Source organism: Genypterus blacodes, unplaced genomic scaffold (assembly GCF_046128005.1).
Source record: "Genypterus blacodes isolate CSIRO-AG114 ecotype Tasmania unplaced genomic scaffold, CSIRO-AGI_Gbla_v1 ptg000270l_1, whole genome shotgun sequence".
Taxonomy (NCBI): Eukaryota; Metazoa; Chordata; class Actinopteri; order Ophidiiformes; family Ophidiidae; genus Genypterus; species Genypterus blacodes.
In genome coordinates, this window is record NW_027467061.1 from 37,227 (window position 1) to 52,387 (window position 15,161).

General features: G+C 44.9%; 2 protein-coding genes across 3 annotated transcripts in view; both read right to left on the reverse strand.

Annotated features, from left to right (window-relative positions):
* dym (dymeclin) overlaps nucleotides 1-13,313 on the reverse strand; it is a 34,746-nt gene extending 21,433 nt beyond the window's left edge. The window contains exons 1-13 of the mRNA XM_076171790.1: nucleotides 13,101-13,313; nucleotides 12,025-12,241; nucleotides 11,439-11,491; nucleotides 11,082-11,175; nucleotides 9,715-9,851; nucleotides 9,271-9,343; nucleotides 7,898-8,023; nucleotides 6,887-7,029; nucleotides 2,713-2,898; nucleotides 2,434-2,612; nucleotides 2,113-2,238; nucleotides 1,836-1,949; nucleotides 1,628-1,722 (exon numbers count right to left, since the gene is read on the reverse strand). Of these exons, the coding sequence (XP_076027905.1) occupies nucleotides 1,628-1,722; nucleotides 1,836-1,949; nucleotides 2,113-2,238; nucleotides 2,434-2,612; nucleotides 2,713-2,898; nucleotides 6,887-7,029; nucleotides 7,898-8,023; nucleotides 9,271-9,343; nucleotides 9,715-9,851; nucleotides 11,082-11,175; nucleotides 11,439-11,491; nucleotides 12,025-12,164 (1,466 nt within the window). The 5' untranslated portion in view covers nucleotides 12,165-12,241; nucleotides 13,101-13,313. The remainder of the gene's footprint in view (nucleotides 1-1,627; nucleotides 1,723-1,835; nucleotides 1,950-2,112; nucleotides 2,239-2,433; nucleotides 2,613-2,712; nucleotides 2,899-6,886; nucleotides 7,030-7,897; nucleotides 8,024-9,270; nucleotides 9,344-9,714; nucleotides 9,852-11,081; nucleotides 11,176-11,438; nucleotides 11,492-12,024; nucleotides 12,242-13,100) is intronic.
* A 200-nt stretch (nucleotides 13,314-13,513) lies between these two features.
* Nucleotides 13,514-15,159, reverse strand: c21h18orf32 (chromosome 21 C18orf32 homolog). 2 transcript variants are annotated; one of them, XM_076171774.1, is made up of 3 exons: nucleotides 15,022-15,159; nucleotides 14,165-14,362; nucleotides 13,514-13,923 (listed from the first exon to the last, which is right to left on the reverse strand). In XM_076171774.1, exons 2-3 carry the CDS (start codon nucleotides 14,342-14,344, stop codon nucleotides 13,858-13,860), a joined length of 246 nt encoding a protein of 81 aa, XP_076027889.1. In that variant the 5' UTR covers nucleotides 14,345-14,362; nucleotides 15,022-15,159; the 3' UTR covers nucleotides 13,514-13,857. The 2 variants fall into 2 exon arrangements, with proteins under 2 accessions (XP_076027889.1, XP_076027888.1); XM_076171773.1 differs by having other exon boundaries at nucleotides 14,165-14,378; nucleotides 15,020-15,155.
* Nucleotides 15,160-15,161: the final 2 nt, after the last annotated feature.

Sequence of the window (15,161 nt, forward strand, 5' to 3'; positions counted from 1 at the left end):
CCTCCTTTAAATAAGAGCAGTACGAGGGAGCGATAATGAACGTGAAGAGTTTGTGTTTCTCATGATAATTCTATCTTGGTTGGATACATTTTTAGCCTCTTGTTTATTTAGAACTTGTTTTTCTATTACCTTTCTCAGTGAAGTATTTCTATATGCCCTGGAGCATTTGCTTTGTAAGCTCTTAGACTTGTGTTAATTACGGGAATCTAATCAATCTAATGAAATATACTGAAAACGCTGCAAACATAATTATGTTTAGTAACAGAGCAAGGGCTTGGGAAACTCATAAGGCCAAACAGGGCTCAGCTAAGCCGCTAAGAGCTACACCTGTCCATCTGTCAGCATCACACACACACACACACACACACACACACACACACACACACACACACACACTCACACACTCACACACATACTCTCTCTATCATTTCCCATCCGGGCTAATTGGCTGAATGCAGATATTTGAGCAGCATTGAGGCGGTCTACTTGTCATCTGGCTCCATGTCTAAGCCTCTTTTAGCTATGACTGCTTAATAGGAGCCGTTGTTCTATTTGTTAGGCTTTTTTTTTGTCCCCTAGTCCAACTGAGGGACCACCAAGTCCGCCCCACCTGGGACCCTCACCCACTATAGAGCACAGTAGCCTGAATGACTGGCTCCTCTGTGCCGTCCCACGCGCTGACGGACGGCCAAATGATTCTGTGAACACACCCGGCCCCTCTGTTAGATCATTCATGAGCACTAACATCACAAACACAAGCGGAGATCACAGGAAATATCTTAATATTAAAATAAATCAAAGGTGTGATCTCTGCTGGAGCCCGGTCGGTGGATTGTAGACGCATGTTAACTAAACCGACTCTTAACTAAACCGAGTCTCAGAATGGACACAGGACAGAGGTAACGAGGGGTGCAGGAAGAACGCAGAGGGAGATGGAATACTGACAAAGAGGAAGAGTAAATAGAGGAACAGTAGAGAGAGAGAGACGCAGGGTGGAGGCCGTCAAACAAATAGCAGCAGCCGTCATCCTCTCTGAGAGTCCATCCAGCGGCAGGTTCAACGCTGCCTGGCTGACATTTGGAAATTCCTGGCAGGAAATTCCCTCTATACCGCCAGCTAGTTGAGTTTAGTTGAACGCGGTCCATAGCGCAGTCATCATCATTATCAACATCATCATCATCATCATCAGACAGGGAGTCAATAGGCTGTGTTCCTCTTTGAGTCAAAACAGCAGACATACATGGAGAGATGTGGAGGGAGATACACACGGTGAGGTAAGGACATGCTTGAGTGTGTGTGTGTGTGTGTGCGTGTGCGTGTGTGTGTGCGCATTAATGATACATGCATCACCAACCAATGAAAACATTTTGCAGGTAGCTGTAACGCATGATTTGCTCCAATCAGTCTGTCCCCAGTCCAGCCAGTCAGACATGAACACCAGCTGCTTTGCATTGGCCTAAACCCTGGTTTGCCTATGGAGAGCCTGATGATCCCAAAGCCCGTGTGAGTGCTGTACGTGTTATTTGATCCTGTGCATGTCCGCCACAACCGCGTTCCATCACTGAATGCTGTATCTGTCTCCGTGTCTGTCTGCTTATCTGTTTGCCCTCCTTCAGTGCGTCCTCACCTGATGATCCGCTGGGCGGCGTACTGATGGAGACAGCGGAACTGGGCCGACATGTTGGCAAGCGCAGCCAGACAGTTGGTGTGGAGGTACTTATCCTAGAGAGGGAGAGCGAGGGACACACACACAGACAGCAAATATTGAAATGTGTGTACAGCTGATGGATTTTAAAGCTGCAGAACATGGAGGTGATGGTGAACGTGCTCCTTACCCTCGTCCGTGTCATGTTGAACTGAATGGTGCGGATGACCACCAGGATGAGCAGACTGCCAAGTGAGATCTCCGTCAACGTCCGCTCTGTGTACCATGAGACATTCTTTAATACCTACGGACGGACAGAGAGAGAGAGAGAGAGAGAAAGAGAGAGAGAGAGAGAGAGAGAGAAGCAGAAATGAAAGATTCCGGCATTACTAACTGGAATCCTGCCGGTCTGAGGGGAATCGTAAGGTTTTGGACTGAGGCGTGTAAGTGTGTGTGTGTCTACCCACCACCTCGTGGATGGAGCGATTGAAGGCGTCGTCCTCTGTTAGGATGAGGAGAATAATGAGAGCCATGTAGACGTGATGGGAGTTTCTTTCCTCCACGTGGTAGAGGATCTCAAGGATAGGCAGCACCTTAGAGAGACAGTGGGATGTGATTATCTACATAGATCTTTCTATCGGACTTAAGTCTTCCCTTGAGCGGAGGCTGTTGCACATTTGTCTGAATATAAAACGAGTCACTATATAGTTTAGATAGATTAGATCATTAAAAAGCACTTTTGCGACACACTCAAGTGACGCAAGTGTGTTCCTTTCCATACTGCGTACCAGATTGTCCATGTCGGTCCTAGAGAGCATGTACGTCCTCATGTTGGCGTTCTGGTGCAGCAGTGTGTATAACAGTAGCGTGGCCTGGTCGGAGCGTTGCTGCTCACACAGTGCTGTGTAAAGGCTGTTGAAGTTGATCTGGAAGGTGTGCGGCGGCTCCACAGGCAGCGACGACGTGTCTACACGGGCAAAAGGTAGATATTCTGTGATTTCTTTGAGACAAATGTCTCAGAAGCAACCGCATCGAGCTCTACAGAGACTCTAATGTGACACTCTTACCTTGTGTGTTCCTGAAACAAGTGATAGCCTGGCGGTAAGGATTGGGCCAGTCGGGCCCATCGGTCAGATTGGCCAGGACCAGCAGAAGAAGAAGGCTTTGATTGGACAAAGGTAAGGGGTTGTGTTCCTGCTCTATCCCTGCTTTGCTGCCACCTCCACCCAATGTGAGGACACTCCACAACCCACCTGGAAACACACACACACACACACACACACACACACACACACACACACACACACACACACACACACACACACACACACACACACACACACACACACACACACACACACACACACACACACACACACACACACACACACACACACACACACACACACACTTGTATTTGTGCATTTCTGCTAGGGTGAATTTCAGTGTTTAAGTTGTCAGAAGGCTGGTGTGAGAATTGGAGGGTACAAGGAATAACAGGAACATGTGTCAGAAAGAAGATTCAGTGTGTGTGTGCGTGTCTCATCCCAAAGTCTACAGCTCACTCCTACATCTGAAACACACTTTCACAGCAAAATGGATGCCAAGGACTGTAATCAAAGGCAACCCAGGCACAATGGAGTCACGTGCCGGAGTGAGCAGTACCCGAAAGTTGAACTAACACAGACGGCGCCAAAGAAAACTTGCCAACGCCAGAGAGCTGAAGTTCCGTGCACCGCCGCTAAGCCATTGTGCTTTCAGGCACGCATTTGTCACGAGGGGCCCCGAAGGCACGAAGGTACACAGACGACAAGCCTGTGGCTCCTGCACGTCTAGCCTGCCACAACGCACAAACTGAACATTAGTCAGAGGCAGAATAAGACGTATCCTGTTTAGAATGACAGCAAAGGATCCTAATGGGTCAACGTGCATTAACCGGCCAGGCTTTGTGTCTGTCCCCCGTGAGCTAATGAGAAACCGGGTCAGACGCCGCCAATTTGATGAGTAATGGGAGGCTCGATTAATGTCACAGACTTCTACACGGCATTTATGTAACGGCGATGACCAGGGATGAACTTGTGACAGCAGTTAAATGTGTCAAACGCTGCCACTGCATTTTAATTGAAGTAGATCAGTTGCTGTCTACGTTCTGTTTATGGGTAAGCATCAGAGAACAATGACATCACTGGCACCCGTCATGTTCTCATGAAGCCTCTCTCCCTCTTGTCTCACACACCACGCCTCTCTTTCCCTCTGTGGTTCAGGCGAGAGAAGCCTGAGAGTGTGACTGAAAGCGAGAGAGAGACAGAGAGTCCAGTAGTGAATGACAGAGCCGTCAATCATCACCGCCACCACAGAGACTTCATTTCCTCCACTTGTATGCGCAAAAGAAACGCTCCCTCGCTCTCTCTCTCTCTCTCTCCCTCTCCCTCTCTCCGTCTCTCATGCAAACAGCCCGTCTTACCTTAGCGAGTGCTGTTTGTTATCCGTCTGGCTCGGTTCAGACCCCCCCCCCCCCCCCCCGCCTGTCTGCCCACTCACCGCATAAACCCAATAACGCTACACTGCTTAGGCTGCCCGGGACCTGGCTACCGGCCCAGTGGAAAAACACCAAAAAAAAAGAGGAGGAGGTCACGAAGAGGAGGAAATGGAAGGGGAAAGTGAGGGAAAGGGAAAGGAGAGGTCACGCACGGACCAGAGGGATGACGTGCAGATATCAGACTCGTGATACGGTGGCAGTGAAGCCTTTGTGCTGCCAGACAGAACACATTACACCTTCTCAATAAGCTTTAGAGTTCCATCCTTTCACTGCATCTCATCTTCAAAATAGCAAACAGGTGCAAGAATAGAGCGCATCGTGTGTTTCTGCAACTGAAGCTGAGCTGTCGATGATAAACTAAGTCTAAGTTGAGGCCTGTGACGTCAAACCTGAACTATTCTAAGCACATGATCGCCTTCGGCTTTGTCAAAAATCGACCATTGCTTCAGTTCCGTCTGCTTTAGTTTGGCTTTTATCCCGTGTCACCTGTTCCATTTGCATCAACGCCAGCGACAAGACACTTCAACTGATGGGGAGGGGTGGGAGACGTGGGAAGGGAGTTCAGGTGGGAGAGTGTGTGAGCTCAGCTATAACTCTCCACTCTTTGCAACTGAGAACACACACTTGAGCTCAGACAGAGCAGTGTGCCGCAGGCTGGGTGAACACAGACAGACAGAATGTGCTACTTACTTATTTATTTGCATAGCAGGGAATGAAATATGACATCATGGCTTTGGTCCAACGCTTTGGCCAAGTATACAAACACAGACAGACACACACACGCGCATGCAAGACTACGCCTCTCTTCTGATGATTATCCAAACACACACACACAGCGGGGGGAAACAGGCTGTACAGACAATAAATAAACACACTTCTTCTGATAATCTCCCACAAATCAACATGCATGCTTAGAGCCGAGCACACACAGCCCAGCCCCGTCCCATCCCCACCAAAAACAATAACACAACCTCCAGTTGGGCATTAGTGAATTTATGAGAACATTCCACAGACGCAGACTGATTTCGCAACCAATTATCATTATCATAATAAAACGCTACCCTTAAAATGTAAAACGGAGTTCACGCTGTTCCCACACTGACGAGTTACCGACTTCTAAGTGTGCTATACTTATCTGGAGCTTTGCACACACACACAGCAAGGTGACTGTGTGTGTGTGGTGCCATGGCCACTTGATTATTAATAGTCTGAAACCTCTGCCTGTCCACTGTAAGAAACCTATGCCAGTAATGTGGAATATGAGGACTGCATAGGGATTACCTTTACAGTGTGGGCGGACAGACAGACGGCTTTAACTTTTTCCTGTCAGGTGGAATAGGAGAGGAGAGGAGAGGAGAGGAGAGGAGAGGAGAGGAGAGGAGGACGAGCTCAGCGTTGCCAGTCTAGGCGATAATCCCCCTGCAGACGCTCGTTCAGGCTCACGCAGCTCGAGAGGGCGAGGAAGCGATATCCTGTCCTGTCCCTTCATAACCGAGACGGACATCGAGCGCTGCTTTCCTTAATCACCTGGCCGGTCCATTTATGAGTGCCTGTGTATATGTATATATCCGTGTGTGTGTATATGTGTGTGTGTGCTGGCATTACAGCTGGCGTGTCCGGCAGATTACATATGCAACTAACAAGAGACGAGTGATGTCTCAATAAAAGCGAGGGATTGTAAAGGAAGTCCTGTCCGTGTCACGGTTAGTCCGCAGCATTGTTTGAGGATTTGCAGACTTAAATAGCTGAACATTTGTTGCCGTTTGTCACAGTAAAGTTTGTTTGAAGCAGTTAACTGATATTTACTGTTAATACAAGAACAGTACCTACAAACAAACACACATTGAAATGAAATGAATGCTTTTGTTATGTACACACATAATCCCTTCTGTCTCCGTCCACACAGGGGAGAGACAGAGAAAGAAAACAAGTGTTGTTTCTGGGCCCAGTGCAAGAGTGTGTGTCTTTGTCGGCCCGTGGGTGTGTGTGTGTGTATAAGGGAGGCGGCTGCAGACAGGCAGGCTCTGGGGGATTACAGAACAGGACAGGCCAACATAACTCATCGCGCTGGTCACTGGCCACAGACAGACAGGCTGGATGAATGCTGATGGTTCACTGATAGGAAACCGCCACCAACAACCGACAAGCGCAATTACGTGCGGGGGAAACCCGCAGGAGCAGGCCTACTCTCACACACACACACACACTTAAGTGACTGAACACTGAACACTGCACAAACTCGCTCTAACACACAGCAGCAACACTCTGGTAATTTTTGAATCATCGCTCTGGGTGATGATGCCAAGTGTGAATGGCTCTCACTTTCACTCGTCTGATTAACGGCGCTTCTTCCTCTGGCTCCAGTCTGAGGCAGAGAAAAGAACTGGCACTTTGCTCCAAACGATCTGATAATAGCATTTATCAAAGAACATTCTTTCGGGGGGTTTTTATTTTCATAGTTGAGAATGTGTGAATGCGGCGACGAGCCAAAATGGAACCCGGTAAGGTGAACAGCACCAGAACGCCAAACCCAAATGATCACACAGGTTACAAAAACAGATTTAAAACCTCCTTTGTACTATTTTACCATATTTAACCATTAACGGAAAACGAAACCACAGAGAAATAACACAGATTTAATTTCTGTTCTGTGTGTGTGTTTGTGTGTGTGTGTGTGTGTGTGTGTTTGTGCGTGCCCGTACTTGCCACCCCTGATGCCAGGCCGTAAAGCAGGCCGCCTCCCTCGGCTTGTGGCTCGAAGATGTGCGTGGAGGGAGGTGGACACTTCTCCTGTCTGATGAAGTTGTACAGCAGCGTCTTCACCAGTCGGCTGGTCAGAGACAAGCTGACGGGGACGACGAATGGAAAAACAAGAGAGAGGGGGAAATAGATTTTAGAAGAGCTTGAAAATGACTTTAACCGCGTTGGACCTCCTTCTAAATCCACCTTGCCAACATCAGCAGCTGAAGAAGCCTTTCCTCAGCATCAGTGGCAATTAATCCAAAGTGCTCTCGTTTGGCACCTTCCCTGAGAGAGCCCTAAAAGAAAATTACATTTATCCTCTACGCGCCCATTTCAACTGCACAAAAAGGCTCCAAACGCATTTATTGAACGCAACAATGAAATTAAGTTAACAAAACTTTCTTAACTGCAGCGAGAACAAAGAAGATCCAGTTATATTATAGTGTTACCGTGGAGATCAGATCGCTTTGCTATGCTGCTTCTTCTATTTTGTATCAGATTTGGGGGCAAACAGGGAAACCTTCACTTCACTTTCTCTCACAAATAAAGGACCTCAGAAAGTCTCATGTCACAGACGGAGTGTATTAATGGGTTTAATCTCGACGCTGCGCGGTGACTCTGGTCTCTGGCGCTTGGTGAGCCCGTTTGGTAAGCGAGCGCGGAGACGGGGGGGGGGGGGATTCCTGTGAACCGCCTGCATCAAGAGTCTGGATAGAGGAGCAGCGGGCCGGATCAGACGGAGGCGCTTTGTACTGGAGAAGATTCAAACGATCTGGGCCCGCTTTCAAAAACAGAGTTCCCTCCGACAGATTGTGGCGGTCTCGCCGGGGGCAAGAGCGGAGAGCGGTTGTAGCGCAGTTGAAAATGACTCTGTGGGGTCCATCTGTTTTTGCGGGGACTTGGCACGAGGGTGAATGCGGGGAATGACGTTTTGGTTGAGGTACTCGTGATTGAAGTGTGCTCTGTCTCACCATCGTCCCTTCATGATGTGCTGGTAGATGACGCCGTCGCGGAGGATGTCTTTGTTGAAGAGCTGGTAGGAGAACAGCACCAGCAGCGTGGTCACAGCCTCAAACAGGATACTATAGGTGATGTCACTGCAGGGACAGACAGATTAAATCACTTTACTGCCACGGTGATGATTACATAAAATTTAACTATAATGCCCCATGACATGAATTCATAATGGAGCTGGGAATTATATATCCATTAACACCGACATCACAGTATGACCCTTAATATACTTTGGAATTGCGTGTGAAGCTTAAATTTAGTTTTTTAATATCCTACTAGATTAATTAAAGTTAATGGACCCAATGTGAAGGATTTATGAGACTGTTTTGGAACAATGAATTATGAATGCATGGTTCTGTCATTACATCCACATTACACCAGTATGTAATGTACACACACATGTTGATATAATTGGACAATGTTTAGATTCAGGATTAGTTTCTACACAGATGGGAAATGCAGGAATGTAGGTTATTGGAAAATAACAAAACAAAAAACACACTACGTACTACGCATTAATAAAGGGACTGCAGAAGTCCTTTCGAGTGTAAACACAGCGGTTTCCGTTGCAGCGGCACCTGTAAGGCACAGTCTGCAAACACACTTTCCATTGCAAAGTATGTGTGCTAAACTCAACTGCTGTCTGCTTCCTGACACACAGACACACACACACCGGCACCGAAAAACACACAGTTTGGCTAGACGTTGAACACAGAGACACGCAGACTATAGAGTGAAAGAGATGCACAAACTGGTGGAAACATTACCAGCTTGAGTAAAATGCTTTTTCTGCGCTAATTGTTGCAGCCGCCTCGCTTCAGAACATTTGCTGCCACTTAATGGCGACAAGATACAATTTACATCATAACATGTGCCAACTGGGTTTACTTGGAAAATAAAGGTACAACTATTAATTAACTTAAACCGTTCCATTCTATTAAAACGATGGTTAGAATTACGCATGAATCAGGCTACATACACAAATGAAGATTGTGTCATAATACATTTTGCATTTGTTGCTCTGCGACAGATTGCGAGTACAAAAACAAGATACTCAAAAATAGTTGAAGGACTGGACTGACTACACTATTTGACATTTGAATGTGATTACCGTGCTGACTGGTGCGATGCAGAACACAACTCGTTTTGAAAAAGATCACTGTGATAGTTTATGAATCATGTCTGAGGGAAAAAAAACAAATCGGTCAAAATGTTCCCACTGCTTATGTGCAGTATCTGCATCAGTCGGGACTTCTCTAACCTTTCAAGTGGACGTAAAGACACGGCTCGCCCACGCAACCGTACAGGCCATACACAGAAAAACACTTACAGCAGGGGCACTTCCACGATGAGGTGCACCAGGTTGGACAACAGCTCCTCCAGGAGGTCCTCGCCGCCCACATCTACACCAGAGAGGTTGAGAGAGTTATTAAAACACACACGCATATATGGCCGCTCCCTGATGGACGGTCAATCTCTCTCCCACTCCATCAATACCGCTCTCTCTTTCTCTCTCCCACCCATCTGCTGTTCTTCGTGTTGACCGCACAGAGGAAAAGCAAAGTGACATTAGCTAATTGAAGCCTATATAGTGGCGCCTTGTCATTCTGCATGGCCTAGAAAACAGAAAACCCAACTCTGAAGGTCTGCAGATATTCAGGATTGTGGACTAAAACACAGAAACAATTACTTAATCCCTACAGTAAGTGTAGACTAGGATAAATGTAGATTTTCACGGTTTGACTGCTGACATGGACCGTGGATGGAGCCTCACCTCCACAGGTGCCTGGTGCCCTCTCCTGGTAGGAGAACTGTAGCTGCAGCTCCTCTTCGCTCACCTCCCTGATGAACACCTTGAGCAGGCAGCGGATCATGAACAGCGCGTTGTGAGCCTGCCAGATAAACAGCTGACTGCGGAACGAAAGCAAAACAAAAAGATGGCGAACTCGAGCGGTGCATTACAGTTTGTTGTCCTATATTCATGGACTGAGCCTTCCCCAATGTACTTTCTCCCTAAGCATCACTGTTGCATAAATGTTTTACAAGTACTGCAATGCAATAGTTTACATCTCTCACTCTCTCTCTCCCTCACACTGCTGTCAACACACAGCACCAGGCTGCACACACATAACCATCACACACTTGTGCCTCCATAACTATATAAACCTTTCATTACTTCATCGGAGAATGAAAATGAAGAAACCCATTCCCAATTAAACCAATTGCAAACGCAACAATTCTGATTTATCAACCTGTGGTATAACACGATCGGTTCAATGGGCAGGTTGCAACTTCAGTGCCATAAAATATTCCAATAAAAGTAATTGTATGCTGCCCTCCTGTGTCGTGTCTGGTTTTGTCTTGTAGCCGGAAAAATTCTCCATGTTGTGAAATCACTAGTTATGTATTTAAATCCTGTTTATGAGCTAGTTTGTGCTACATTTGGCAATAAACTCAAATGTTGTGGCAGGAATTAAGCAGTTTCCTCTTGCTTTGAGGGGATCTTGAATTTTAATGGTTTCGGTGCATCTTTAGGAACTTATTCTTTATTGAGTTTGTGTCTTGTATAATCAATTTTCCCTTTGATAGCTCAGAAAATGCCGGAGGTGCAGTGAACTTAACCACAGTTTAATGAGGCAGTTTGTGTGTGTGTGTGTGTATGTGACAGAGAGAAAGCAAATGACGAAAAAAAAGGAAAATAAAGAAAAATAACAAATGACTGGAACCATTCAAACTACAGCTCAACCACAAAACACTGATCTGCTCCACAAATTGATAATCTGCACATGCCAATTAGTCTACAGCCTATATCTGAATGTGTGTGTGTGTGTGTGTGTGTGTGTGTGTGTGTGTGTGTGTGTGTGTGTGTGTTGCTCCTATACAACAGTAGATTCACCGTTTGTTTACAGTGCAAAAACTGATGTGAAATGTGAGATGGAAGTGCAGAATAATGATGCACAGGTTGATCATTACACCTCACCAGCGTTCTCACGGGACACACACGCAGGAACGTGCGTGTGTGTGTGTTTTTGCGCACACACCCCAGCACAAAGAGATCCATCTCTCTCATCTAGTCTATCATTACCGATGTAGTCAATCCCAGTTTGTTCCCAGCTCTTTCTTTGGTATTCCCATACTCACTCTTGGCATTCTGTGGAGATTTTTAACTCTTTGGTTCTTCCCAGGAAAATCCTCACGAGAGCGCCAAAGTTCCCCGTCCTGGGATTGTTTTCAACTAGAAAAAAAGCAGGATAAAAATTAACATCATCTTCATAAATTACAGAAGATTGTGTCCTTTGAGCAAATATATGATTACTTTAATCGTACAATGACACAGCTGATATTTTGAAGCATATTATATTACAGTAACATTATAATTTAAGCTTGAAAGTAGCCGATATCCATTATGTGCACACTACTACAAAATTCAAATACATAATCCATAAGATACATAAGTTACATATGCATAAGAAGATTTTTTCATCGTAGGCAACATACTGAGGGTCTTGGCCAGGGGGATGACGGCCTCTTCCAATAACTTGGAGTCTCCACTGTTTACAGTTAGAGGAAGAAAGGAGAAGAGAGAAAAGAGAAGAGAATTAAATATGTGTTCAGGTTCAGGGATCGCCACTGTTGCTTTGAGCGAATCGGACATTTTCAGTATCTTATCTTGATGTTTCTTCTTAAAGATGAGGTACCATGGCAACTTTCAGTATGACATGTAACATAAGCATGAAGACTGAAGCCTACTACTACTACACAAATGACTCAACTCACTTCACAGAGAATCCCTGAAACGCCCTTTAATAAATGTACGTGTATGTTCACTTGCCATCATCAGCAAGGGGTAATGTAGCAGATGAAACTCTCAATATAATATTTACAAAAGGAATTAAAGGTTAACTAGAATAAAACCTGTTGCCACACTGCATGGGTGAGCTCTGCAAACATCCTGCATAAGGCTGAATGATGGATCTTACACACATGACCAACCAAACCTTACCAAACAAAGCAAACAATGACGACAGTTTGGATTACTGTCTTAACAATCAAGCCTTAGTGTTGTATTTTTCTTTGAACTTACCTGCTGGTGGGACTGATGAAGGTGAAGGAGATGAGCTGGTTCCAGAACGGGTCATTCTCTGATATGGCCTCAGTGCCCACCAGGGTCTTGAGGTTGGGGTTTTCAGACAGGTCACTGACCTGGCTGGTGTTGGCTCCCATCTCTACTGGCTCCACTCAGCCAGATTCGCTGCTCCTCACTGCTTCTTCACCTGGCATATGCCAAATGCTGTGGTAGTCTGAAAGAGATAGGTTTCAGGTTTGGAAGCGTCACAGGCGGTGAGCTATTTTTCTGTATCGCAAAGCACGCCCATGCTCACTACACAGAAAGTTCTACCTATGGCAAATGGTGCAACAATAATAATTATGATAATGGAATGTGTAATGTCACGGAAGGTTAGATTGGGACAATGGGACAGTGACAACAAAACGTCTTGCTGCTCTTCCTTGTGTCCTGAAACACATTAATCATTAACATGGAATAAAGCCCAGGTTCCCATTGCTGTTTATTTTGGCAGAGTGGCAACCTTTAGGAAACACAGAAGAACTGTACAATCCTTTAAACTATTATTGCTTGGTCTTGATCTCTAACAAGTTGGATCTCCACAGGCAACATTTTGCCAACAAGGTATAGGGAAAAGGCTAATTTCACTGTGCAAAGCAGGATGTGCATGACCTTTTCATGATGGCACACCTTTGTTATACAGGTGTGGCAACGGGTCAACATTCACTCAAAATCAAGTTACTGGGAGTAAACAATACTGGTTACGTAGGTATTGCTGAAAATGGCTCATAGAGTCGTCTAAATATGTGAAATTATGGTGCAATAAAGAAACATGCTTGGTAATTCAAGCTCCCCTGCAGCTTTAATTAACTTGTGAATCTCTGACGTGACGCTAGCTCATCGTGTTTCAGTGCAGAAAATAGTCAGAGCCCGGGTCACTGTCAACACGACACACAGGCTATTCAAACGTGCATTAACTCAAACTGAGTCGTGTCGGTTAAATGAGCGTATTCAATCAACCAGCAGCTATTAACGTAAAAAGAGCAGAAGGCGATAAACGTTGTCTGCTTCTTTGCAATCAGCTGACCGCTTACCTGTCAAACTAGCTTCGGTCCCTTTCCGAGGCTCTGCCGGCTCCCCGGCTCGCTGAACAGACGCTGTTTTTAATGCTGCGTCACCACTTGGACCCAGGTGCTCACCAGCTGCGATATAACGCTAAATATTCTAGAAATTCGGACAAATTTCAGACGATTAAGTTTCCTCTACATACTCCTCTCCTCCATGTTTTCCACGTCGCCACCCCTTGCGTCATGATGACACAGGGCGTCATCTTACGTCGTAGACGTCGGGTATAGAACTAGAGCGCGTAGATCACAGAGTCTGCTCTATTTCTATGGTTTGAGGTTGTTAGGTGGCTTCGTGTATCGTGTACTGTTCTGTTTTGTTACACATTGAGGTAAAGGCGCTTCTACCTCTTGCTGCAATGAATGAAACTTCATCAACTTTGTTTTATACATTTTTAATTAATTCAACTTTGACGACGACTTCAATTAGAAAATGGAAACATTACATCATGATTAAAATGCCAATGAAAACAAACTGACATGAAGCACAATTCAAATGTGATTGAATGTATTGAATAATAAGATACAGGTGTGTATCAGCACAGGTTAAAATGGAAGATAATAACTTGCTTAAATAAACATCATTCACATTATGTATGAAAAAGGCAACAGACATTTTTTAGCTTCTATAAACCAATTTGGAGAGATAAATTAATAATTTCTCTATGTTATATTAAATACTCAAATATTTACACAGTTTGAGACGCATTATGACATCCTGGAGTTGTCAATCTGTCTTCTTATCTGCTACTATAGTGGATCCATTGACAGCGGGCTCGCCATTGCTTTCAGACTGAAAGATGTGAAAAAAGGGAAATCACACAAACTGCAGCAATCAGCATCTTACAGTTGCTAAGAAAGTATAACTACATTTATTCTTTACTTACTTGTTAAATGAACTCTTGTCAGTTTAAAGAATACACACATTTTTATAACAGCTATGGACATAGTCATGCTTAAAATAACTTAAGTTAATAAACTTCTTCTGTCACAATTTACCATCATTTTGTTTAGATTATGGTTCACTGGTTTACCTTGATCGTCCCATTACACTTTTCATTGGTCTTTACATCACTGTTGGCAGTCTCCGGTACAGCTTTCTTGGTCCAGAACATATTGATTATTGGTGAAATGAAAGGATAGATGATTGGTTCCAGGAACCGCTTGTAGACCCACAACAGGACGGGAATCACAATACAGGGAATGCACACCATGGCTGAGGCTCGGAGACGCTGTCCAAAAGGAACAACCGGAAACAAAGAAAGGGATACAGGTTGTAAAAATATAACATTGGCTTAATCATAACACATAAATGTCCCTTGTAGTGTGCTATACAGTAGATGGTCGTGGCAAGTACATTTTCCCACATAAATCATATATTGGCTTTGATTTGTATTGTCTGCAGGGAGTTCATTAAAGGGTTTAACAGTTTAAATTGCTTCACTTGGTAGAACTGAGTCGTTATGATGAGGATCCTGACGCAGTATCCCAAAATCTACACTGGGGGGCGACAAAACAACGGCAGACATTGAAGAGAAGTCTACCTTGTGTACAAAAACAGACAGTTTATTTACTCTCGTCGCCGCTTTTATAGTATTTCTACCTGGGTTTGCGTAGACACACGTCACTAAGACCCTGAAAACATTACGTTAGAGTGAAGCCAACAAAAGCACACGTGGCTATGACATAAGCAGCGACCGTGGCACATTAAAACGCGCAAAGACAGTCTTCACAGTAACATGTTTGTGTTGTCAGGTTCACACATACAACGACGGTAAATCTAAAAGGTGAATCATTGTTGTGAATCATTAACATACAAACAAACGAACACTGAACACTCGAGCTAACAAGTACAACCTTTTGACAGGCTATAAAATGCGTAATGACTCACCTTGATTACTGTATAGTAATCACTGAGGTTTGTGGACGGCACAACTGAAACTCGTAACAGTAGGATTGTATTTAGGAAAGAGTCGTTTTTCGAGTATATTTTGGACGTTGCTTAGAAGCCTCTGGAATCCGGTTGCGCAT

What these genes read in the sequence shown, in the direction of transcription:
- c21h18orf32 (XM_076171774.1), bottom strand. Translation starts at nt 14,344, where the DNA reads ATGGTGTGCATTCCCTGTATTGTGATTCCCGTCCTGTTGTGGGTCTAC. An exon ending in AGTGTAATGGGACGATCAAG is followed by an intron (nt 13,924 to 14,164) that starts GTAAACCAGTGA and finishes CACATCTTTCAG; the next exon opens with TCTGAAAGCAATGGCGAGCC.